The 27,078-nt window shown below is 32.8% G+C and overlaps 1 protein-coding gene across 14 annotated transcripts in view; it reads right to left on the bottom strand.

Moving 5' to 3' along the window:
- Positions 1 to 27,078, bottom strand: part of LOC124430284 (potassium voltage-gated channel protein Shaker) — a 137,996-nt gene that overhangs the window by 42,788 nt on the left and 68,130 nt on the right. Inside the window, exons 1-2 of one of the 14 annotated variants that reach the window (XM_046976608.1) lie at positions 13,938 to 14,503; positions 3,248 to 3,444 (exon numbers count right to left, since the gene is read on the bottom strand). The exons of 12 other annotated variants lie outside the window; for them this stretch is intronic. In XM_046976608.1, the coding sequence (XP_046832564.1) occupies positions 3,248 to 3,324 (77 nt within the window). In that variant the 5' untranslated portion in view covers positions 3,325 to 3,444; positions 13,938 to 14,503. Of the gene's footprint in view, positions 1 to 3,247; positions 3,445 to 13,937; positions 14,504 to 27,078 lie in introns of those variants that run through there. One more of the 14 variants, XM_046976609.1, reaches the window with a different exon arrangement.

The raw sequence follows: 27,078 nt of genomic DNA, 5'->3' as shown, positions 1-27,078 counted from the left end.
AGATATTCAGAGATGCCGCTTTGTCGTTTGCATCAATCTCTACAACACCCTACAACCCTCTAAGATTTATTTTTTATCAAAATATTTTTCTCAAATAAATTCGATCGGCCAAATGAAATTGTTAAACAAGTATATCCCTTGAAAATACGAATTTTCAAACAGCATAACATTTTTCTAAAAATATTCAACACCGTTCAATCCTATAACAATAACAATCCTAAAGAACAACAACGAACGATGACAAAATTAATTATATTTATATTTCTATAAATTTCTTTTGATAGAAACAACTTAAGAGTTTTGCAAACGTACCAATCAAATTACTTCGACTTTTTTTTATCGATAAGATCTATGAAACTTTCTCGAGCAATCGCGATTGTACACGTTTAATCAAGATAAGGAATCTTCCAAGTTGAAAATGTAATAAAAAGAGAAACGTACGTTCGTAGTTACCTACCCCAAACAAACGATCGTCCATTAATGAAAGCAAATAGCAAACGTTTTGTCATAGTTATTTCGACGATACGATATATGAGCTATAGAAATCGAATGCGTTTGCTATGACAAATGATAAACGGGGCTAACACGGGGTGCACGTGTCGTTGACAATTTGATACCTCGTCGTGTTAGTTCGCTCGTTGCTATTTTAATCGTTTGTTCTCGCGAGATCCTTTCTAAAGGACTCTAAATCTTTCTTCTTCAAAAATCATATCTATCTATCCAAATCACTATCTGTTAATTTGCGCTTGCTTACGCTCGCGCGTTTACGTGCGTTATATTATCGAAGAGAAGAAGAGTATATGCACATGACAGAAAATTTTCCCCTTCTCTCAAGCCATCAAAAGAAAAAAAAAGAAAAAAAAGAGAAAAAAAAAAGAAAAGAAAGAACAATTTTCTGAACAACGTGCCAAGACCGATTTATTGCGTCACATGAAAAAATCATCCTCTCTACTTTCTTATTTCCACTAAGGTTTGCTATTATTTCTTAGTCGAATGACGTCACATAAATACTTTTTCGAGAAACCATGTGGATACTTGCTTCTCCTAATGTTCCTACGAAATTAGAACGAAACGATATATATATATATATATATATATATATATATATATATATATATATATATATATATGATACATTAGTGGTAACCATCATCACAAAACTGTCCTACTTGTATTTTTTTTTTCTATCACACACCATTTACCACGAAGTAAAATCAAAGAGAGAGAGAGAGAGAGAGAGAGAGAGAAAAAAAAGAAGAACTTCTAGAAACGCTATTATTATTACAATACGTAGAAATGTTTTTTCGCGTTTTATAAAAAGAAGAAAGAAGGAAAGAAAAAAAAACAAAAGAAAAAGAATTAAGGGAGAAGGAAAAGAACGAATCGAAATGACGTTTCGTAGGATTTCCTTTTTCCTTTTTCCCCCTTCCCCCTTTTTTCTTTTCTCTTCCTTTATTATTTTCTTTCTTTCTTTCTTTCTTTCTTTCCTTAAAAAACTAAGGGAACGTCGTCGTTTAGAATAACTCAGTGATAAAGAGTGGCAGGCATTAAGTATTATACTTAATGTTCGCCGGAAGAATCGGAGAGACTCCACTCAAGATCCAATTAACTCTTAAGTGTATACATACGTATGTATGTATGTATGGATGTGTATGTGTGTGTACATATACGTTTACGTTTACGTTTATGTTTACGTGTATGTATATCTATGTGTCTATGTGCTCGGCTATGTGTATCTTGCCGTATAGATTCTATTGCCATTTAACGTCCAATGCGCCGTGCCATTACCGCATCGATAGTTTATTGCGTGGGGACACCTACGGCTACGTGCTCATGCTTCGCCGTGTGTCCGAAGGCCGGTCAAGCCGATATTGGAAATCAATTAACCCGTGGCCGTGGAGCACCCGCACCACCTTCTTTGTCGGTTTTCCCTGCGAGTTTACATACGCTTCTCTCTTTATTCTCTCTCTCGCTCTCTCTCGCTCTCTCTATCGTTCTATCTCTCTATCTCTCTCGATCTATCTAACTATCTATGTACAAGTACGCGCGCGTTTTAACCGGCACGTGTCTCTATGTGTTGTTTATACAGATACGTACACACATTGAAAATATATATATCAAAGGTTCGAGTATCTTCCGCACGTTACGAACTTATATAAAGCATGCCCGTTACTTTATTTATAACTTCGATATATGTGTTATATAATATTCATTTAGATACTTTATACTGAACGAATCACGCGAACATTACTAATATTTTGTCCCTTTTTTTTTTCTTCTTTTCTTTTCTTTTTATTATTATTTATTATTATTATTATTATTATTATTATTATTATTACTATTATTGTTACTTCTTAAATATACTTAACCTGAGATGTACTTCGTTCTTTTATAACGTTACGAGTTTACGAGTGTATTAATTAATGTTAACGATTGAAATGATGAAAGAAAGATTTAGAAAGGAAAACATTTGATGATAAACAAAATTATTGATATATCTTGCAATGAGAAATTCAACGTTTTGGGATAGTCTTGCGAACGTATGTGGTATGATTTATGCGTTTGGTCTGATCACTTAAAACACGTTTAACATAATCATCGAGAAAGGGAACGATTAAAAAATGTAATTTTCTCTATGCAAAATGAAAAAAAAATCGTTCGTTCTATCTAAAACAAAAGTCGTCGATTAATGTTCGTTCATTATTCGACAACGAGATTGATATAAGGGTTCGATAATCCATGGATAAGGAAGGTGTCATTTTTTTCGTTCATCAATAAAATGCCATCACAGATTAATAACTCCACTATCAGTCTGTATAGCTAAGATTTTTTTCTCTTAGGTTTAAAAATAAATAATTATGTAATACATTATATATCAAGTGTGTTACTTGAATTAACGTCGCTTCTTTTTTCGTTCTTGACGAACATAGAGCGATGGATAGGATAAAATTAGAAAAATAAAGAAAATAAAAAGAAGATATGAAGAAAGAAAAAGAAAAGGATCCATTCGTAAGAAAAATAAAATGAAAGAAAATAATAATTGTCAACGATAGAATGACGAACTATTAAAATAGATATTGAAATATCAATTATTAATGTGTTTCACGATAATAATACGAAATTATTCATTTCGATTTTGATAGCGTAACGATCGATTATTATTTTATTCAATCCTCAGACTGAAATATTTAAGGATTTTTCGATATTATAATGAGAGAATATGTTTGAGCTGCGTATAGAGACTCACGTATGGTGTTGTCGAAGATCCGAATATCTGGTATGTCGTTCCTCTGAAAAGCCATAGATGCCAGCTACCGCGGCCATACCTCAATCTCCGCGTGCTCCAGGAAACAGAATACCCAAACGAAGCTCATAACTTCTTCTGTCGATTTTTGTTTTTTTTTTTATTCGTACTTTCACAGTATCGTCGCATTCTTCCTATTCCTTTTCATTGAACGAAGAGAAAATAAAAAGAAACAAAAAAGAAAAAGAAAAGAAGAGAGAGTAATATATATATATATATATATATATATATATATATATATATAAAATATAGAGTAAATATTTCTCAGTCTCTCCTCTTCGCTCGATCGGTTTACTCACGACGAAAGAGGGATGGAATGCGTTCCATAAACGACCTTGACCTCGTTTCCTTCGAAATAGATTTCCCGTTGAAGAAAACAGATCCTTTGCTCCTTGCTCTTTTATGTATCTTAAACTACAACGTCAAAGTTATCACATCTAACCTCTCTATATGTAGAAGAAGAGAAAAAAAAAAAAGATCTCCTCCTCAATTAAAAATTATTTTTCCATTTCTCTAATTCGAAGTTTTAACAAATTACGTTTCCCCAAAAGTTTCGAACGTTTTATTATCAAAGTATCAACAAACATTGTTTATTATAAAATTATTATCTAACACTGTGTCTTCCTGATTTGGATTTTTTTATTTTTTATACAAAAAATTAATATTATCACCTAGTTACCTATAAGGTGTTTTAACGATAGAAAGTTTTCTTTTATTCATAAAAACTTCGATGGATTTTGATGAAGAGATAAAAGAGAGAGAGAGAGAGAGAGAGAGAGAGAGACAAAAAGAGTAAGAGAAAAAGAAAGAATTAAAAATGTAAATGAATGCACAAAGAGTTCCTGGCAAGTAAAGTAAGAAAAGCTTATTGAATTGATTTATTTGTCTTTTTTACCGAGTACCCTACTAAAGGTTTTGATTTATTCAAGTAAACGGAACGATACTTTTATCGTCGAGCCGTTTCTTCTTTTCTCTTTTCTCTTTTCTTTTTTCTTTCTTCTTCTCTCTCTCTCTCTCTCTCTCTCTCTCTCTCTCTCTCCCTTTCCCTCCATCTCGCTGTCTTTCTTTCTTTCCTCTCCTGATGTCATCCAACAAAGTTCTTCTTATTCTTATTCTCTTTCTCGCGACTTCGTGCTATTATTTTTATAACTTTTTCCCTACTTTTTTTCTCGCTTACTTCTTTTCTAACGGCATGTGTAACGATTCCACGTGTGCCATCACCGAGTGATACTATTTTTAGTCATACCCACGGTCTTGCGCATTTAACGTGTGAAAAAAAGGGAAGAAACTAAAAAAAAAAAAAAAAAAAAAAAAAAAAAAAAAAAAAAAAAAGAAAAGGAGGAGAAAAAATAACAATGTATTTTTTATTATTTCCACCATCGAAAATATTCACACGGGCAAAGAAGAGAGAAGGAATAAAAAAAAAGAAATTATCAATGAAATATTAATTAAATACTCATTGAACGGTATATATTATAAGTTAGCTTCTACATTACAAAAGCATTACTACAATAGTATCATTATTATTTCATAAAGGCCGTAAGAGTTAAAATATTATTTGGAAAACACAAACATAAATGGAAATGTGGTATACTTTGAAAAAAGTATCGTAAAACCACTACCACTTTTAACGATCATATCGATTTATATATAGTTTATCTCGAAGGATTTTAAAACGATGAAAAAAAGAAAAAATAGGGGAAGAAAGGGAAAGAGAGTGAGAGGGAGAGTTAGAAAAAAATGGAAAAAAAAAAAAAAAAAAAGAAAAAAAACAAGAAAAAGATAAAAGTCCAAAGCGCGTCGTCGATCGCGAACAGTCGCTAGCGAAGAAAATCGATACGAGATAGAAAGAGAGAGGGAAGGGGGAAGAGGGAGAGAGAGAGAGAAAGAGAAAAAAAGCTGCATAACACGACGTAGCCGCGTATTGCGACGAGGTGTTGTCGCGCCAAACGGGAGTAAAAATTCTGAGCACGCGCGGAAAACTGTTGTTTCTGTATTACGCACGAGAGAAAAATTAAAAAGAGAGAGAGAGAGAGAGAGAGAGAGAGAGAGAGAGAGAGAGAGAGAGAGAGAGAGAAAAGATATATCAAAAGTGCCAGAAAAATAATGAAAAATTATCGAAAAAAAAGAGAGAGAGAGAAGAGAAAAAAAATTGATAAATAATCCGCGAAAGAATCGATCGAAAAATGTCGTCACTTCGTCGATCGAAGTGGAAATCCTGTTATCGAGGTATTGCAAAAAAAAAAAAAAAAAGAAAAAAGAAAGAAAAGAAAAAACAGTAATAGGGGCGGTAGGAGAGGGGAGGGACGTGAGATACCGCAGCAAGATGCGGAAAAACGACGCGAAGCGCACGGTCGATATGCCTCGTGGTCTTCGATCGTCCTCCTCTATCTCTTTCTCTTTTCATTTTCACATAAACACATATACATATACATATATTCTCTCTCAAGCAGAGACATTTATTTTTACAAACTTTGACTTTTCTCTTTCCTCCTTTGATAGTAAACTTTGATCGGAATACGGTGCCAAATTGTAAAGAAAACGAATGCAATGGGAAAATAAAGTATATCCAACTAATGTCATTTTTATTAGTTTATCAATGCCAATATTTATTTTCACGATATATATTATATATATATATATATGTGTGTGTGTGTGTGTGTGTGTGTGTGTGTGTGTATGTGTATGTATGTATGTACGTATGTATGTTATCCTCCTATGAAACTCTAACTTTCAATATAATTTATTCAATCGTTATGGAAATGTTTTATATGGTATTTTATGCAGTACTTGATTAGAATAGAAGTGTACCAGAAATTTGGTGATAAATTTAGATTGAATGAAAGTATGTCACAATCAGATGGTAAGTAAGGCATACATATTTTTGAATGCATAATTTATATCTTACGAATTGCACTTGAAGTATTTGGTATAGTTCATAGTGCAAATTATTATTTTAATTTCTAACAGTCCATAATGGAAGATCCTACGAAATATTTTTTTCTTTTTCAATTTTTAATATTGATACGAGAAAAAGGAAAGAAAAAAAAAATGAAAAGAAAAGAAAAATTAAATGGATCATGGAGCGTTCGAGGATTAATTAAATAAAAAATATAACGACGATTGTTTTCTTAGGAATAATACAAAAATAAATTTATAAATAAGAACGAGGAAATCTAATTGTCTTCGATAAAGAGTATCTCAAATAAATTATGGCGACACGAACAAGGGGTGGAATATATCTTTCGTAATTTGATATAGCGTTCATAAAGAGAGACAGAGAGAGAAAAAGAGAGAGAGAGAGAGAGAGAAGGAGACTCTTAAGTACTTACTTACTTACAATAATTAACAGCAGTTTTCAAAGATAGGCCACGCGTATGAACGTTAGCTAGGAGAAGTTTAGTGCACTCGAAAGGCCGTCGTCTCTCCTCGTCGAGTACACGTCGTCACGGCTTCGCACTCGGATATATCATGCCATGTTTAAGAAGCCGAGGCCGAGTGTCTCATTAACGATAAACGATATACCCAAAACAACCCCTAAGTATCTCTATCACTACCCTTTTCCATGCATTTCTATTCTAATGTAAAATTTACGTTTATATCGATTTAATGGATCGTCGAGCAAAGAAGAAGACGATCGAATGCTAATCGATATTCTTGTTTCATTTTTTTTCCTCACTTTGTAAATAAAGAAAAATTTACAAAAAAAAAAAAAGAAAGAAAAAAGAAACAATATCGTTTCATAAATTTGAGATCGTCATGAGTTTTGCCCCTTTTTTTTTTCTTTTTTTTTCTTTTAAGACATTTTTGTACAGCGAAAGAAAATAATATTTTAATAATTCACGATGAAATGTTTCTAATAATAATAATTTTTAAGAAAATTTTCCATTATAATTCTGAATGAGCGAAGGACGAATGAATTGAAAATTGATTAATTTCTCTTTTCATCAAATTCAACATTTTTATCGTCGAAATGTATGCCCAAAATATGATTGTGATAACGAGTTATGTTATTTTATTAAGAGAAAACCCATTGAAACAAAACGGGTATGATATTGAATCAATATGATAAAACGTACACACATATATGTATATATGTATATACATCGTAAAATTGTCGAGTCTCTTGCTGCATTTTTCAACGGAATATAAAATATACGATATCCATAAAAAACCTTTAGGACGAAAGCTCGAAAACCATTGTAACAAAAGCTTTTCGATAGAAACTATATGTAGGTGCGTATGTATATTTGCATGTATGTATGAGAGAAAAAGAGAGAGAGAGAGAAAAAGAGAGAGAGAGAGAGAGAGAGAGAGAGGGATGATCTTTAAAGGGACACGTTCGATATTAGTTGGCAATAATACTACTAAAAGCTATAAGTCAGAATAACTATGTCCTCGTGCGTACGTTCGATTGGCCGTGACACGTTTTTGTCCACGTTCTACGTATGTAATACGTACACGTTCACGCGCTACTTCGTCTTTCTATAATAAACGAAACTTATCGTTCGATTGACGTCTAAATTACGCATAAACTTGGAAATTCAAAGATTTCAAAGATAAAATCTTTTAGACGATAAAACATCCGGTCAAACCAACCGAATGACCGATCGATCCATTAAATTCACCCTCGTATACCTAATTAAAAATTTATCGATTAATATTACACGTTTAGTAACACGTGTTACATACTAACAATGTTTCTTGCATCTATATATATATATATATGATGATGATTTTATATTATATGTATTTAAGATGTAAAACGTATGAAATTTATAATGAAGTTATGGTATAAATGTATACAATCTAAAAAAAAAATATATATATATATATATTTTTATTTCTCAAAAAGGAAAAAAAAAACAAAAAAAGAAAAAGAAAACAAGAAGAAAAAAAAAAGGAATAGAAAACTCATCAATTTATAAAATAATGACTCACGTAAATCCACGTGTTCGCCGATCAATAATCTCGTTTGGTTAAATAAATTAAAAATGAATAAAAAATTACCGGATCCAACCTATGTTTCAACTTCTGGAAAGAACGTAATCGTATCCTTGGGTTGAAAAGAAAAAAAAAAGAAAAAAAAAAAGAAGAAGAAAAAGGCAAAAGAAAGAGAAAAAAGAAAAACAAAAAGAAGAAAAATCAATTAAAAGGTATCAAAGTAAGAATAAAGAATGTATTCTATACTATTTTAGTGATCCAGAAAGTTAGTCATTGAACGTACCCTACCTACATTCTACGAATCGAGCGATAATGCGAGTACGCTTTGTCGAGCAAATTGTCGAGGACGAATTAATGCACCGCCGCGTTGCCCTGCCTGTCTGCTCGTTCTATCGCAATATGCAATTAATTTACGCCTCGTGAAGTTCTCCAATTTCTAGCCAAAGTCCTCTCAATGCTCTCTCTCTCTCTCTCTCTCTCTCTTTGTCTGTCTATATATATATATATATATGTGTGTGAATGTTTGTGTATGTGCTTTTTTCTTGCTCATTTTTTTATAAGAACGATCTAAGAAAAGCTTGAAATTAGGTTGGCCAAGACCCATGATTTTTATATAAACACGTTTTAAAAATAAATATCCTTCAATACGATCGAATGATCCTACTTTTATCAGCATACGTATGTACATATATATATATATATATATATATATATATATATATATATATTATTACTACTACCAGTATTACTATTAATACTAATAATAGTACTAATACGGTATAGTACACGAATTTTCCTGTGAATTCGACGAATTAAACGCGAGCCTTACTTCCAATAGATTTTGTCTAGCATATGATTTCCATTGTTCCTTCTCTAATTCCTCAACCATCCTTTTTCTTTTTTCCTCTCTCTCTCTCTCTCTCTCTCTCTCTCTCTCTCTCTATATATATATATATATATATATATATATATATATATATATATATTTATATGTCTCTGTACATCTGTCTGCCCGTCTGTCTTGCCTGTCTCTCTTTCTCTCTGTCTGTCTCTCTGTCTGTCTGTCTGTCTGTCTGTCTGTCTGTCTGTTTCTTTATGAGATACTAACATACATATAGTAAATGTATACACGCATCATCGATTTCATCGTCGAGTTTTAATTAACGCAACTTCGAAAATGGCTTCGAAGCGCTCAATCGTAAGACGTAATTAACTTCCATTTCGTATTAACCTCGAGGTTCACCATACGTTTCTCTTCTATTCGTTTCGCTAACTCCGTTCACAGAAACCAATGCTCACAGGGACGTAAAGATGATTCTATTCGTACGATGAGTTTCCTAGATAATTAAACGCAGTTTTATTACTACTTCCTTCAAATGAAATGACATCGATTCGTTCGTTTCCTAATTTATCTTTAATTTCTTCTTCTTTCTTTGCTATTTTTCCTTTTTTTTTTTTTCTTTTCTTTATTTCCTTTTTTTTTTTTTTTCTCTTTTATTCATCATTGTCTTGTTCTTTTTTATCGTACGAATTTAAGAATCCTTTATTACGAACCAATACTTCCAATTATATTTATTATTACACGTATATCACAAATGCAAAATAAATAACGTAGGAGCTATAAATTTTTCTCTAAAATGAAACTTTCTCTAAAAATAAGTTCTATTATTTTCACAGAGCAAACAATCTATACCTAGGAAATACATCATTCGCGTATAAAACAAAACAAAAAAAAAAATATATATATATATGTATAAAATTTAAACATTGACAAAATAAAACTTGAATTTACGTAGACGTGAAACATTGAATCTATAATATATACTAGTTATATATATATATATATATTAGAAGCAACAATGATATATATCAATAGTACATAATATATATCCCTCACCTTTAAAAAAAGAAAAAAGAAAAAAGAAAAAATAAAAATAAAGAAGAAAAAGGAACATTATCAAAGTATAAATCGAACCCTGACATATCTTCGTATTCACATCGGAAATAAAATAACGACAGGTAAATCAAGAAAAAGCACGCGAACCTATCGTAACGTCGTTGACACCATCATTTATCATAGATACATATATTACTCTATATTTCAAAAAGAAAAATATTATATACGCATATATATATATATTATATATATATATATATAATATACATATATATTATCCTTTCGATTTCGTCCACTCGATAACGTCGTTTCTCTTTTTTTAAAAGAGAGGAAATAAAAGTAGTCAATTTCTCGTTTTATCCTTAAAGCGTAGGCGTCGCTTTGAAAGGATTTCTAAAGTGTGCCTTTCAGGATTGCCATCGAAGCTGATACGATATGTGCCAACCGGTTAACTTCTTCTTAAGTAGAGTGGATCTGGGCCTGTTGCAACATTGGCAACGATTTCAAAGAATATATAGTTAAAATTGAAAGGGGCTTTAAATGCAACCCCTACTTTTCTCTCTTTCTCTCTCTCTCTCTCTCCCCTCTCCGTCTCTCAGATATATATATATATATATATATATATATATATATATATATATATATATATGCATACATTCTTTTTCTTCTCCTTCTTTTTTATTGAGAATAGCCAAACGCTTGGCATTCTTGTTCTTATTCTCGTACAGGTCGCTTCACACGTCAGTTAATGATTGCCATCCCTCGAGCAAGCCCTCGCGACGAAAGAGACGATGAAATAAGAGGAACAGAGTGATAATGGGCTCTTTGACCGGAAAGGAAAATCGAACTAAAGCAACGCAGACAGACAATGGAAACGGAAAAGGACGTTTATCGGAAACCGTGAAAAAAAAGAGGAGGAGAGAAAAAAAGAAGGAAGAAAAAGAAGAAGAAGAAGAAGAAATGGAACGGGAAAAGGGACATATTCGTTCATTTTTCTTTTTCTTTTTTCGTTTTCTGTTTTTTTCTTCTTTTCCTTCTTTTTTCTTCTTTTTCCTTTCTTTCCCTTTGCGAGATACATCCAAACGGTTATACAATATCTTGTTAACTCATTCATTTTCTTTCCTCATTTTCTTCTCTTTTTTTTTTTTTCTCTCCTTTTTCCCTATGAATAATTTTCAAACAAATAGGTTTCTTCTGTATCTTTACTCACGCAGGTAAATGCATTTTTATATTATTTTGACAAAGTACATTTTTCTAATGACTTTTCTTTGTTCCCCTATTTTAATTTCAATTTTCCAATAATTAATATTGTAGCGAATCGAATATAAAAAAAAAAAAAAGAGAGAAAAAGAAAAATGACAGAACGACAAGAAGAAAACTTAACATTTTATTTATGTAAAAAAATTTTACAGGGTCATTTAGAAAATTGGATATATAATATTTAAGATATATTAACGTTTGAAGAAAGTATTAAATGTGTAATGAAAAGATTTTATAGTGTTCGAAGGTGTACCGATAAAAAAGGAATATAGAAAAAAATAAAATAAAATAAAATAAAAAATAAAACATTGCCTCTTCGCGAGCGTAAAAATAAAAATAAATAAAAGATGCAATTTCATATAGAAATACCAATAAGGAAAAGTGGTGAGGACGGGGGACGGGGAGCGGGGAGCGGGGGGGTCGATGGAAGGCAAAAAAATGTCGTGATATGAATCAAGTCCTGTTATATATTTCGTGGACTTTCTAAAAGAACGTCATCGAAAAATATAATGAGTATCTATCTATACTCGACGATGCACTCTGGCTCGAACTTTCTTCCCTTCGTTTCCTCTTAACTCGAAAGAAGATTTTTACGATGGGTCGACATTATCGATAGACACGGTTTTAAAGTCCAAGGTAAATAAATTTCAGAGAAGGGAAAATAAAGAGGGAGGGGTAATTAAATTTTTGTATACGTCATCTTCAATATAGTGGACTACAGTACGTTGTCCACTACGTTCGGCATAGCCAAAGAAGAAGCGCATGAATTACGTTTTTAAAACGACACGCGCCTCGTATTACTCAGAACAACTTCTCACCGATCGATATAGCGAAACATACGTCGCTAACGAACAAATAACTTGAGTACCTACGTCTCCTACTTTCTACCTAAGAAAAAAAGGAAAAAGAAAAACATAAAAGAAGAAAAAAGAGAAAGAAGAAGGAGGAGGGACGAAGAGGAGGAGAACGAGAAAAAAAAGAAAAAGAAAAAAAAGGAAACGAAAGAAAAAAATAAATTTTTTTTTTTACTGCTTACTCGTTACAACAATCGATAAATAGTCCTGACAATTTCTCGCTTCATTATCCCTACTGCACTTGCACTAATATCTCTCTCTCTCTCTCTCTTTCTCTTTTTCTCTCTCCCTCGTATTAATCTCTACCAATATGTTTCTCGACGATATCTATGATTTACTAAGCCGTAACAATTTGCCTAAGCTACGATTTCTCATTAAATTATCTGACGAATTTTAACAATTATGCTTGATCATTATTACGAAGAAAATAATAAACGCGATATTTCTTTTTTTCTGTTTTCTTTTTTTTCTTTTTTCTTTTTTTTTCTTTCTCTTTTTCTTTTTTCTTCCCACTTAGACCATTTCATAACGATCACCCGCATTTGTACGAGAGAAAAAAGAAGTGTTCTATGAAAAGGAAACCGGGACATTCGAAGAAGGAAAGAGATAGAGAGATGGAGATAGAAGAAGAAAAAGAAGAAGAAGAAGAAAAAAAGAGAAAAAGAAAAAGGGAAAAGAGATTGAAGTTCCTTTCACGAAAATCTTCATTTCAACTTTTTCGATTATCACGATAATTAAATACCGATAACAATTTAAAATAATTATAAAAAGGGGACCAGCAATAATATGACCTGACATGATATTCTTGGTGAGTTAACCTTAATAATAGAAACACTGGTTAAAATTTCGAAATAAGAACGAATAAAAATCTCTCACTAGTAAATTTTACCTACTACTTGTCTGTGACTTTCTTTGCACGAGAGTATAATTGTTCTCGAGAAATGAATTGTTTCGTTCATATCCCGTACGCTATGCGACCGTTCCCTCTATAGTTCTTATTCTAGCGACGATTATGCGTTTGACGAACGAAATGCAAGGGAAAGAAAAAAAAAAGAGAGAAAGAGAGAGAAAAAGAAAGAGATAAAGAGATAAAGATATATATATATATATATATATAGAGAGAGAGAGAGAGAGAGAGAAAAGTCACAATCCCTATGATATTTAAAAGTACCTCTTTTAAAAATGTAACGCTATAAGCTAGTTTGAATCTTAACAAAATTAACGTTGATATTTAACTTGGATATAAATTATATAATAATATATTCTGAATAATTTGAATTAATTTCTGATATATCTTTTCCCTCTTTGATTCTACTACTTATTCTCTCTCTCTCTCTCTCTCTCTCTCTCTCTCTCTCTCTCTATCTATCTATCTTTCTCTTTCTTTCTTTATCTTACATAAGATAAACGTGATACCGATCGAGCGATAAGATCTTATCTTCTGCTCTTCGTTCGCTATCAGAAGAAAAAAGATCAAAGAAAAAGAGATCAGAGAAAAATATTCATTCTATAATGCCTAAAAAGAAAATCCTTAAGATTTTCTTCTTGAGAATGGAAGAACGCAAAGACACTGTGTTGTCACCATGAGACACTGCCACAGATCACTTGAAAATGTGTAAAAAAAAAAAACAAGAAGAAAAAGAAGAAGAAGAAAAAAAAATATAATAATAAGACAAACTTGGTCAATCACTTCGTTGAGGATTACACGTGAGTAATACCGTGTTAGAGTTGGTACAATCAGTGGTAGTTCACGCGACGACGACGACAACAACGACGACGACGACGACGACGACGACGACGACGTTCGAGTGTGCCAAAGGTAGATAAGAATCTTGAAACACTTCCGGGAGTTCACCGACACCAATGAACACACTTTGATAACGAATATAAAGAAAACAAATAATAAAGACAAATCGAAATCAAAACAAATCTTTGTTTTCCTCTCTCCCTCTCTTTCCCCTTTTAAATAAGAAATTTGCGAAGGGCCGTAAGGATAAAAAGGGGGATGGGAAAAAAAAAAGGAAACGAAAAGAAAAAAAGAAGAAAAAAATCTAGCACGGTCGATCACCGTACAAACTTATTCCACATCGTCGTCGTCGATTCGCGACGATCGCGTAGATCCGTCCGAATAATCAGTAATAACGGATCACGATCGTTCATTTCTATTGTACAAGAGAAAAAGAGAGAGAGAGAATACGAGAATGTCGCGAGAAAACGACCGGCCGGCAGCGTGGCTGCCTTAGTTTGCGAAGGCGCGTGCCATGCCATCCTTTCGAACCCCTCCTGTGTTACCCTACCACCACCTCGACACGGATCACCCCCACCCCCATTCCTAGTTTCCAACCCTCAACCCCCTCGCTCATTCTCTCTCTCTCTCTCCTGTTCTCGCTATGCGACACGGCTATGACGCGACGTCTTTCCACTCACCCCTTTCAAACCAATCTCACCCACCCACCCACCCATCCATCCACCCATCTCTACCCTTCCTTCCTTCCTTCCTTCCTTCCTTCCTTCCTACCCTTCTTCCATCCCCCTTCTTATTTTCTTTCCACACACAACCTCCACCACTTGATATTCTTTTTACGCGCTCATATGCACGCTCCAGAAGAGCCAACCGATCGAGCTTACTTACGCTTGGACACCGAGATGAAAATGCCTTTACGATTTCATCCTACCCTTAGTTGAGGGCGAATTTCAAGCTCTTTTACCTATAAGACTTACGGTTTACTGAACGATCACGTGTATGATAGAACTTTTTCATCCTGGTTTCGAACGTTCCTTCGGTCGTTTCGTAAAATCATCTTTCATCGATCCATGAACATTTCATTTAAGTACAAACAATAATAATTCATAGGATAATTGAATTTAAATATCTTCTCGTTTGGGGAAAAGATGTTTGCGCGAATAAATAAATTAATATTACTGAGATAGATGATATTAGAAGGATGAACGTTTGAACGGTAAATTAATGCGATTATATGTAAATACTTTAACGTTAAAAAATATATTTAAAATATAGTAAATATTAAAATCGATAAATATATTCACTCGTAATTTTCTTTTTTTTTTTTTTTTCCTTTAGACAGATCCAATCGAAAAAATATGCCCTTCTTTCTCTTTCGTTGGAAATGTAATACGTTAGTTCATCGAATACGACGTTGAAAAGAAAAATTGAGAGGTCAAACATTGTAATGCACGATCGACGATACGTTTATTTACAAAAATAAAATTGTATGAAATAAAAAATGGACGATAGGAATTGCATCGGGCACAAACGTCAAACACGATTTTCTTCGAGAAAAATAAGAGATTCTTGTTCTCGCGATCACTCTCTTATATTCACGATCGTAATCTCGAGTGCTTGAGACGATAGCATTCCTAAACTATTCATGCGGTAATATTTGAAATTTTTCTTATATAAGATGTCCCGGAACGAATCATCTATCTACACATATTTTATATATATATATATATATATATATATATATATATATTTTTTTTTGGTGCGAGTGAAATATGAACTTTTATTTTTATTTATTTATTTATTTATTTATTCATATTTTTTTCTGTTTATTCATCCGATACTTCCCAAACAACATTTTCTTTTAATAATTGTAACAAACTTTATCTTTAATCGACCATTCCATCACAACATTTTCATATCGTCTTTTATTCATTCATTTTCACATTAACTCTTGCGTTAATCAAATATGTAAATTTATTAGTGTTTACAATTAGAATGGATGCATTAATTGAATCGATTATTTGATAATGAATTATATGTTGGTTATATATAAAAAAAAAAAAAAAGAAAAAAAAAAGAAGGAGAAATAAAAAGATTGTACTTTCGTTAATCTTTACAACTTTAATTCGTCCTTTTTTACGCGTGCATTCATTCTTACTCTCATATAATTCTATTGCATCGCACCGAGATTTATCTGTGTATATTTGTTCAATTATTTATTTATTCCTATGGCGAATAGAAAATATTTCCCCTTTAGTCGAGCGTGAAATTTGAGGAAAAAGGAAGGAACGAGTTCGGTAGCCGGAAGTGTAGAAAAAGAAAGAAAGGGAGAGGGAAAATAAAAAAAGGGAAAAAAAAGGGAAAAATAAAAAAAGAAAAATATAAAGAGTGGAGGATTGCCAGAATCGTTTAATAAATTTCATTTGAATCGTTAGCGGTTCCTCAGCGATCTTGGCAAAGACCCTGGCCTGTCGTAAATTTTTTCTTTCCTCTTTTTATTCACCTTATCGCAGTCCTCTTTTTTCCTCATCATAACGTGGTAAAGAGAGAGCGAGCAAGAGGGAGGGAGAGAGAGAGAGAGAGAGAGAGAGAGAGAGAGAGAGAAAACCGCAATCGCGGACATAGATTAATCGACGAAAGATTGACATACAGTATGCGAATATCGAGACGATTAGTAAACTCCGTTCATTAATTTTCATGCCAACCCCTCAAACTCTCCTGTTTTTCCCTCTTCCGTTATTCCAAGAGAGCTTCGTTCTTCTTTGCTTATATTATCGTATACTGAAATTATCGTAAAAACATACGTCTTTTGAGAAGCTTTGTTATTCCAGTTAATTAAGTTCCCCATAAACTGACAGTGAATTATAATTAGACTATTAATAGTTGATATAAGAAAGAAAAAAGAAAAGGATCGAACGAATTTTGAAATAAAAAGGAAAAGAGAGAGAGAGAGAGAGAGAGAGAAAGAGAGAGAACGAAGTCAATGATTGAAAAGCAAATTTTTGACGGATACGCGTATAGTAAATCGTTAAAAAAAAGTCATAACACGATTAAACGGTAATTTGCTTCAAACAAAATCTTTTGGAGTGTTTAAAAAAATATAGGAAAACAAAAAAAAAAAAAAAAAGGAACGAAATATGTACAAAAATTTTTTATTACTCGTATTGTAAAAAGTAAATCTCTCGTAAAACGATATGAATTTTCGCGGAACAGAGATTTAGGAAACAATCTGCATTAAATTCCCTGCAAGAATTTAATCCGTTCGAATGAGCCCAGCAAAAAAAAAAAAAAAAAGAAAAAAAGTATATATAAAAAAAAAAAGGAAGAACGAGCGAACCAAACGAACGAAAGAAGCTAGAGAGAAATAGGGGGATGAGCATGGCTAGTAACTATGGAATAATGTCGTAATCGGGAAGGATGAACGACAAACGATGGGGACGTGCTTCATTTAGCGTCTTAAATAACGTGGAAGAGAAAAATCGTGTCTCCGCTCTGCGGAATGATCGTGTGTAATCGTGCAGGAAAAAGAAAAAAAGAAAACGAAATGAAACACATTAAAAAAAAAAAAGAAAAAAAAAGGAAGAAAAGCAAAAAGAAAGAGAAAAACAAAACAAGATCTGTTCTTCGTTATCATCATCCCCTACGCAACGATGTCGACGAATTTTTGATGTTGAAACTTTTTTTTATTTATTCCTAATGAAGATTTCACGTACGTATCGATGAATATATTATATTTCGATGTGCGTATCTAAAAGTGTGAAAAGTCATATCGCAATTATCGTCTGAAACATATACAAATGATTTTTAGCGGCTGCAAATTGACACGACCTCGATTATTCTCCTATTTTATCACTGTCCATCTCTATCTTATTCATCGAAGCAAACTCTCGTCCTTGCTAAATGAATCTCGTTGTAGTCATCCTCATAAAAATGGACAACGATGGCGACGATGAGTCTCCAACGTTATCCACAAATTTTGTCCTGCAATTCCTATTTCCTCTCTTTCTCTCTCTCTCTCTCTCTCTCTCTTTATTTTGCTTACTCACAAATAAACGTCAGTCTCGAGCGTGGGCGTTTGAAACGGAATATATATATCCTCCCTTTTTATGTATCTATATCTCTCTTTCTCTCTCCCTCTCTTCTTTCTATCTCTATTTAACTATCCATTTATCTTTTTCTCTTCTTTCGTTCTTGTCTTCTTTCTTTCTTTCTTTCTTTCTTCATGGATCAAGGTCAAGACATTTCTCTTGTACATTCGTTTTCCAACCATTTCGTAGCATTCCTTTCTTTAACCATAAGAATATCCTTTTATTACCTATTTGCATACAACCCGGACGTACGAGCTATTTGGACGAATATCAAGAACTCAAAAACGATTATATACGTTTTTATTTAAAATCCTCTACGACAAGGAATAATAAGTCTTTTGTAATCTGGATGAGTGCCGAACCGAGACATCGTTCTTTCAGTCGGTACAATTTGAACGTTCCTAATGTATCTAAAGAATTATTAAAGATTTGTTACTTTAAAGTGCCTGTTTGTGAACTTTTATCGCTCGAAAAAAAGAAAAAGAAGAAGAAAAAAAAAAAAAAGGAAAAAAAAAGTAAAAAGGATCATTTTTTATCTTCTCTTAGAATTTTAATAAGTACGAACTTATTTCACGAACATATACAAAAACTTCATCAAAATTTCATATTGCAAGATTTACGTCTAATCTAAATGAAAAACTAAATATATATATAAATATATATATATCGTCATATGTATTTATTTTATCGGGACACTTCGACAATTGGATTATTTCCTGAACGAGTCGTTCGATCGACTAGAAATCGAAAAATCATAAATGAGGAAATAATTTTGAATAAATTCAAAATAGACGTGGGAAAAGGATCTTTCTAAATAATAGATAGAAGCGACAGATAATATCCTGGATATTATCCTTGACCGTACTGCAACATTTTAGTATGATCCATTTTCCACTTATTACAATGACACGAGAAGGAAATGAAGAAAGAGAGAGAGAGAGAGAGAGAGAGAGAGAGAGAGAAGGAGAAAAAGAAAAGAGAGAGAAAGAGAGAGGGGGAAAAAAGGGAAAAGAAAGAGAAGATAGAGGGTGAAAAGTGCAAGTTCGAGTAAGTAGAAACGGTCGACGCGTGGTCAAACGAGTCTCGACGGCAGTGGCGACGGCAGTGGCGTCGGCAGTGGCTCTTATTCGAAGGTCGCGATCGTCATCTTCGAAGAATCGTCGATAATGCAGTTACCGTTTACGGCGTGTGCCCTACGATCGTCATATATCGATTCGCTCACCTACTGACCTATATTCCAATCGAACTTCTCCGGAGCTCACTCGCAAGGATCTCCGTCCTCGTTCGTCCTACCTACCCCAACAGCATTGGCAAACTATACCATCGAATACTCGAAAGCACCCTCTCGTATTTTTCACAAGAAACCAATTCTTCATCCTATGATAAGAAGATCGTCAAGGGTTCTATGGATTCTATTCTGATACTTAATGAAAATAAAATGTTACTTAGATATCATAAATAAAACAGATGATCTTTATATAGTGCTCATCTTTTTCCTTTTTCTTCCTCTTATCTTTCATTTTTTTCTCTCTTTTTCTTTCCCACTATGATTTAATGATTCTCGAGAAATAGATCTTACGTAAAATATAAATAAATTGTTCGATATTATTTCGAAATGTTAGTTAATAAATAAAGATATATTCAATTCTATCATCTTTTATAAATTAAATTACTTTCAAAATAATAGAAATACTCTCTCTCTCTTTCTCTATTTTTATTTCACATTGTTAATCATAAATCATGAAACTTTATCAAAAAACACATACACTTGTATTTCTATCATATAACTTATCAGATTGAGAATAATTTCTATCTGCTTGAGTCAAGATTGACTATACTAGTTTTTGACTTAGGAAAGGAAAAAGAAAAGAAAAGAATAGAAGAAAAGAGGAAGAAAAAGAAAAAAGGAAAAACAAAAAAAAGAAAAATGGACTGGGCATTTTAACCGACGACTTCCGTCATTCAAAATTCGACTATTTGTTTCAAGGACAGAGGGAGCATAACCTCTTGGAGTGCTCGTCCAGATCTTTTTTACGCGCTTGCCAAGCTATCAAATAGAGCGAACCTTTTATGAATGCGAACGTTGCTTCTATTGTTCACCTTACCGCGTTCGTTCTATCTATAGAAACTAATTTTTACCTCGCGCTTATTACCTCTCTCTCTCTCTCACACACACACATACACACACACACACACACACACACAGAAACGTTAAGAGAAAAAAAAAAGAGAGAGAAAGAGAGGCGGGGAAAAGGGAATTTACTCTGACTTTTAACAGCCACGCGAGCCGTGTCTGACCAGTCACGGACTCTTCTACTTTGCCATACGTTTAATAACGTTCTTATTACTGGCAATGTACATTCTAACGATTATTAGCCACGATTTTTCGGATAACTCTTTCGTTCAAGCTTAATTACAGATCGAGCAAACTTTTCTACAGCTTCGTTTCTCCTTGACCGTCATCCGTATCGAAAAAGAACGAAAGAGAGAGAGAGAGAGAGAGAGACTTCAGGAATAGCATGCTATCGGCTATTCGATCCACTCGCACTCGTGATTGCTTATCGAAAAATATCGAGAGACTAAAGTCAATCGTGAATGTTGCAATTTATGGATTCTCCAACGATTGAATTATCATTGCGGAGAAAAGGAAAAAAAGATGAAAAAAAATCGGCCAGAAAATGTCAAATATATATATATATATATATATATATTTGATTGTTTTAAGATTTTAATTGAAAAAATTTTTCGAATGAATTCGATCATTTGTTTATCCATTAAGAAAAGATGATCATCCATAGTTCTATCAAAAACATTAAAGAGAGAATTTTTCATATTTCCTTTTATGATCAGTAGAAAACTACTGTTAACGGTCGGCCTTGAGTGAATTATAATATCCTGTAAGAAATGTGACTTTTGGACGCCCATGTAAGAACCTACTAAACAAGGAACGAAAAATTAGGAACACGTAAATCACGCTAAGTACGAATGAAATTGTTAAAGTTGCCATAGCGTATTCGTTTCTATCAGGGTTACGAAATTCGCGGCCAACTTTTTCTACTTCTTTCACTACTACTACTACTACTACTACTTCCTCTACTTTTACTTCTTCTTCTTCTTCTTCTACTTCTTCTTCTTCTTCTTCTACTTCTTCTTCTTCTTCTTCTTCTTCTTCTTCTTCTTCTTCTTCTTCTTCTTCTTCTTTTACTTCTTCTCGTTGAAAACTTCGCTCGATTCGACGATAACTAATGGAAATTTCCTGGCCTATGATCGGGCAAGTACAACGTTAAGAAATAAACAGATATACGAGAAACCATTTTGTTTCATCAAAATGGTTTCTTTTCAATCAAAAGTTAAAATCATTAAAGAGAGAGAGAGAGAGCAAAAAAAAATATTCATAAATTTCATATTAACAATTTAAAATGTATATTAAATAATTTCCTTGCATATAACTATAATTTTTACTCTAAATAAATAAATATATATATATATATGTGTGTGTATATATAAGTAAATATTTATAATTAAATAACATCGAAATTCAATTCGTACCAGTGCCCTTAAAAATATTGAATAATTTTGATCGGACTCGAAAAAAAAAAAAGAGAAGAAAACCAGAAGAGAAAAAAAAAAAGAAAAACAAATTTGATACCAAATAGAAATAAATAATTGAAATTTCTCATAGTTCGAAACAATAGAAAAATCTTGTTCGTTGTCGAATTGAAACGATGGCGACGTCGCCATCGTTGGATCGATTTGGAGAGCACCCGGGACATCCCAGTATCGGCGTCCAGGCCCGAAAAGCGACGCGTGCCGTATTACCAGGACGATTATATTCCATTGTGAAATGCAATTGAATAGCGAAACGTCTATCGTGATGCAAATATATATATATATATATATGTATAATATATAGGTACATTTCCTATTGCATAACAATACGATAATAAGCAAACCAACGCATTATTCCTAATACTTTTCTAATTATAATCTCAATTATAATTAGTATCACATATTCACTATTACAATTGTTATTTTTCTCGTACTCCTTTTTCTTCTCCTTCTCTTCTTTTTTTTTTTTTTTTCGTTCTTCTTTTCAATATTTCTCAACGACGACGTTTTTAATTTATTTCTTCTTATCTACGTTACTTCTTTATTTGTTTTTTTTTTTTTTTTTTTTTTTTTTTTTATACATATATATATATATATATTCGCGTTGGAAAAAAAAAACAAAATATTTTTCAATATACTCAACGAATCATCAAGTTCTTCACATTATTTTCTCGATCGCGTTATCAAAAATGATACAGGTTTGTATGTAATAGGTCTAAACGTCGCGATTGCATGATCATACCGAGTCAATAAAGCTAAAATGGGTTAGCGTAGTTAATAACGTAATTGCAACCGTCTAGTGTCAATATCGTTTTATACGCATTCGATGCGACCTATCTAAAGAGAGAGAGAGAGAGAGAGAGGAGAGAGAGAGAGAGAGAGAGAGAGAGAGAGAGAGAAAAGGAAAATATCGTCTAGAATGAAATTTTAACGGTTTTACGGGCAACGATGGTGCCAGTATAAGAAGATTTAAGACGCCTAGTTGTCGGTGCTCGTACTATTATCGTTAAGAGTAATAAGAAATTTGTCATTTCTATCTAAATGGATCAGCTGGAATATCGATCCTGAATTATTTTTAACGATTCATTAGTACATATTATCTCAAGTGAGAAGTAAAAGAAAACAAAAAGAAAAAAAAAGAAGAGAAAAGATTAATCGATTCTTCTTTTCTTTTTTTTTCTCTCTTTTTTTTTTCTTTCCTTTTTTTTTTTTTTAGTTTGTTTGTTTGTCTTCAAAACCCCTTGAAGGAATAATTATAGTTGTCTCTTGGGAACAATTGTAAAGAAAGTTTTTAATTATTTAATCCGACCTTTGAATTATTATTTTCAATCTTTTATACTCTTTTTGAAAGGGAACGATGATTTATGTATTTTCATGTAACATCAATTAAAAATGAAAAATAGTAATATCCTCTTGCGAAAATGAATCAGTTCCTTTTTGTCTTGTTAATTACAATGGAAAAATTTAATTTATCCATAATCCATGCCGAATACGATTGATCGATTTAATTCGTCCGATCGAAAGGAAGAAAAAAAAAAGCAAAGAAGAAGCAAAAAAAGAAAAAGGAAAAAAGAATCGTTCCAGTTTTCTTTTATCTATTCTTCTTTTGGAATAAGTATTAAGGAAAATCTTTATATGGGAAAATAATCCTTTCGTAGGTTTTCTATGGTCCTCTTGACAGAATATTATATCGAATAATAATTGATTTTGCGACCCAGTTAAATGTCATGCATAGAAACAAATCTTGATACTACCACGCCCTTTAATTATTATAAAAGAAATTTGGAAGGGCAACGGGAGGAACTTTCCGACGAAGCTAATCATCTTTAAAATCAGCGTGACGTGACTTTAATGACTCTCTTCGAGTGATTATCGCAAGATAGACCTGCAGGGGCTCAGGAAAATGCACGTCTAAAGCGGGAGTTACTCTGTTCAGCCCTTGGGACATGCTTGGCAGTGAACAACAACCTCGGTCACCGCGCGGTTTGGTCGATCGTTTCCAACGATCGACCCAACTCTCTCTCTCTCTCTCTCTCTCTTTCTCTCTTTCTCTCACTTCTCTCTCTTTCACCATACTATCTTAAGAATCTTCAGAAAACAGAGCATAAGTCTGAAGTATCATACACATATATATTCCACCTGTTTTCTTTTTTTAACTTTTAACAAAAAAGAAACAGGTAGTATATTTATCGATTGAATAACTTCGCTTTGCTTAACAAGTATTATTCAAAAAAGAAAAAGAAAGAAAAAGATTGACTATCGCATTGTTGATAAAAAAGTATTAGTTGTGTGTACATATAAGTATATATATATATATATATATATATATACATATTGTATGTGTATATATATGTATATATATATAAGACGATTATAAATATATTAATCATAATCAATCATGATATTTATATTCTTACATATATTCTAACAGATAAGTCTTCCATTATCCCACGTCCTTAAAGAACGATTGAATCCCTTCGTAAAGATGGAAAACAAAGTGTCCAATAACTCTTACAGTTATGGTAACACACGTACACACGTGCACACGCACGCATACACACACGCAAATATAGAGAAAGCGAATACATAATCACATTCACATTTAGTCGGCGATATCTCGCAAAATCGGCAGAATACATACATACATACATACATACATACATACATACATACATACATACATACATACATACATACATACATACGTTTGTATTACGGACAGGAAGGAATCGTAGCGAGACGCAGCTGACGCGGCCGTTCGTCAGAGCGATACACTTATCGACGTCATGCACGCATCGAAACGGCAATAGGAAGCGAGTAGCTGAATTAGCATCGCTTCTGATAATCGAACGTTTAGTTCTATCTCCAGTGCTATAAAATCGATTATTTTTCATTTCAATTCACTTGTACTACACACACACACATATATATATATATTTTCCAAATTTTAAACAAAATAATACTCGTACGTAAAAATAATTGTTAACATTTATATATATATATATATATAAAAGTTTTTTTAATATAAATGTTATTATTCACAACGAAGACGTTCGATATCAGGCAATAGATATATATCTCGAAGGTCATTTGAAATGACAAGCAAAACTAAACTGGCAAGCTTTTCATGCACACGTGATTGTATGTATGTAATCAGAGAGAAGAAAAAAAAAAAGTGAAGATTTTTCGCTTGTCATCGAAAGACCTGAGGCTATGTATACTGTGTCATTGTCGAATAAGCTCTCTCTCTCTCTCTCTCTCTATCTCTCTCTTTCTCTTTATCTATCTCTCGTTTTCTCCTTAAGAACGTCACGATGCTAATTGTGCTTGGACCTCAAAAGCTAACCCATTAAATATGCATATTCCTAAACGACGTTTACCACTTTGCGTAACCGTTAAACGTCGTTTATATAGATCAAGTAAACTATATGCAACGATGATCGATCAACAATTGGATTCTTCGAAAATATTCTCTCTCTTTCTCTCTCTCTCTCTCTCTCTCTCTCCCTCTCTCTCCCATTTAATGGATTTTCGAGTCCCTTTTATAGTCCCTTGCATAATTTATAGAAAGTGCCATACGAATCAGTGCATCTCGAATCCAAATCGATTTTCAAATACAATACGACAAAACTCTCAGCCAACTATAATATCTATCCCATCACATCCTTTATCAAACTTATTATCTTTGAAAAGTTTTTAATTATAACGAATGAGAAACAAAGATATTTTCTGTCACGTTAATCATTACGCAAACACTTTTTTTTTCAAAGAGATAGAGAAAGGAGTCTCTCGTTTATCGCAAAAATCACTACGAAGTAAGAAAAAGGAGACAGTCTATAAAAGAAGTGACAGTGCGGGATTCGGCTATAGTAAGTTACATTAACTTATGTCTTATATATACATATATATATATATAGAATATATATATATATATAGAATAGATAGACTTATATCTGATCTCAGAAGCTTCATCGAAAGCTTTGAATATCTCGAACAAAGGAGAAAGACAATGGGTAACGTATACGAGCGAGTGGGTTATAGTAGGATATGAGAGAGAGAGAGAGAGAGAGAGAGAGAGAGAGAGAGAGAGCAAAGAAAAAAAGATAGATAAAGATTGGGTTAAGAGAGAGAGAGAGAGAGAGAGAGAGAGAGAGAAAGAGATAGGAAGTAACTGAGCAAAGAATTTATCAATGGACAACGGCGCGCAAATACGATCGTGAAAATTCACGTGTTCTCCTTTCCTACTTCCGTTTTAACAGAATACTCCTGTCCCTTTATAGCCCTTTTATCCCGCGTCCCTTCCCTTTCCCCCATAAGACTTGGCGACTTCTCGCGATCGAATTTAATCCATTTCACCGAGGGCGCAAGCGTATTCGCCTTGAAGAAACGATTTCCCACGCGACTCCAAATCCGACCTGGCGAAAGCCGATTTTCCGTTCTAATTCACATCGAAAAACGTGGAAAAAAAAAAAGCACATTCTATTTTTGTCTTACTCTGCATTTATCAACTCACTCCTCCTACCCCCGGCTCCTCTCTCCTCTACCCCTTGGTCACCTTTTCTTGACTTGCCGAAAGGTTTCAATCGACACGAAACACGAAGATCAAAATGAAAAAGTTAAAAGTGATATTAACCGATTGAAAGTAAAAAAAAAAAAAAAAAAAAAAAAAAAAAACTGTGGAATTTCAACGTTCCTATAAACTGTACATATTTTTCGATCGAAATATTATATAGAGAAACTCGTTGGTATAATTTTTCTTTTTCCCTATGAGAATCCGAAATCGACTCAAATGTCAAAGGAAGAAAATCGTCCGATCTATGAAATATAATCTTTTGGTTAAAATAAAAATTATGTTATTAAAATTTTTGTTGTATTTAGCGTAATAATCGTAATTACAATTTTTACGATCCATTAGATAAAAGACGAGAGTTCTTCGTTATTACGGACGTATGTACGAAGCGAAAATCCAAATCCAATCGAAAGTAAAAAAAAATCTTCGTTCGTCGTATGTACGTCAATAAAGCGAAATGATTCGTATGAAAAACACAAGTCGCTTATTGCTCGTTAAATTAAAATTTCTATTGATTATTAAGGCAAGAGCTTGCCTGCCTGGCTGCCTGCCCATTTTATTTTTCTCTCTTGCACGTTGACAAACGAATGAAATATCCATCGGTGAAAGTAAAAGAAAAAAAGAAGAACAACGCGAAACAGTGCATATGATATTATCGTACGAATGAACGATAGGAAATAGAAATCTTAAAATTTTTCTTCCTTCTTTTTTTCTTTTAGTCATTCCTATACGTCAATAAATCTAACAACATTGGAATTTGATGAGCATCGTTGTCAAGCTGTATACCCATCGAAGAACTCGATCTGTT

This window comes from Vespa crabro, chromosome 18, assembly GCF_910589235.1.
Source record: "Vespa crabro chromosome 18, iyVesCrab1.2, whole genome shotgun sequence".
NCBI classification, from domain to species: Eukaryota; Metazoa; Arthropoda; class Insecta; order Hymenoptera; family Vespidae; genus Vespa; species Vespa crabro.
Note: the sequence above shows the minus strand (reverse complement) of the source record. Positions and strands in the feature narration are given on the sequence as shown.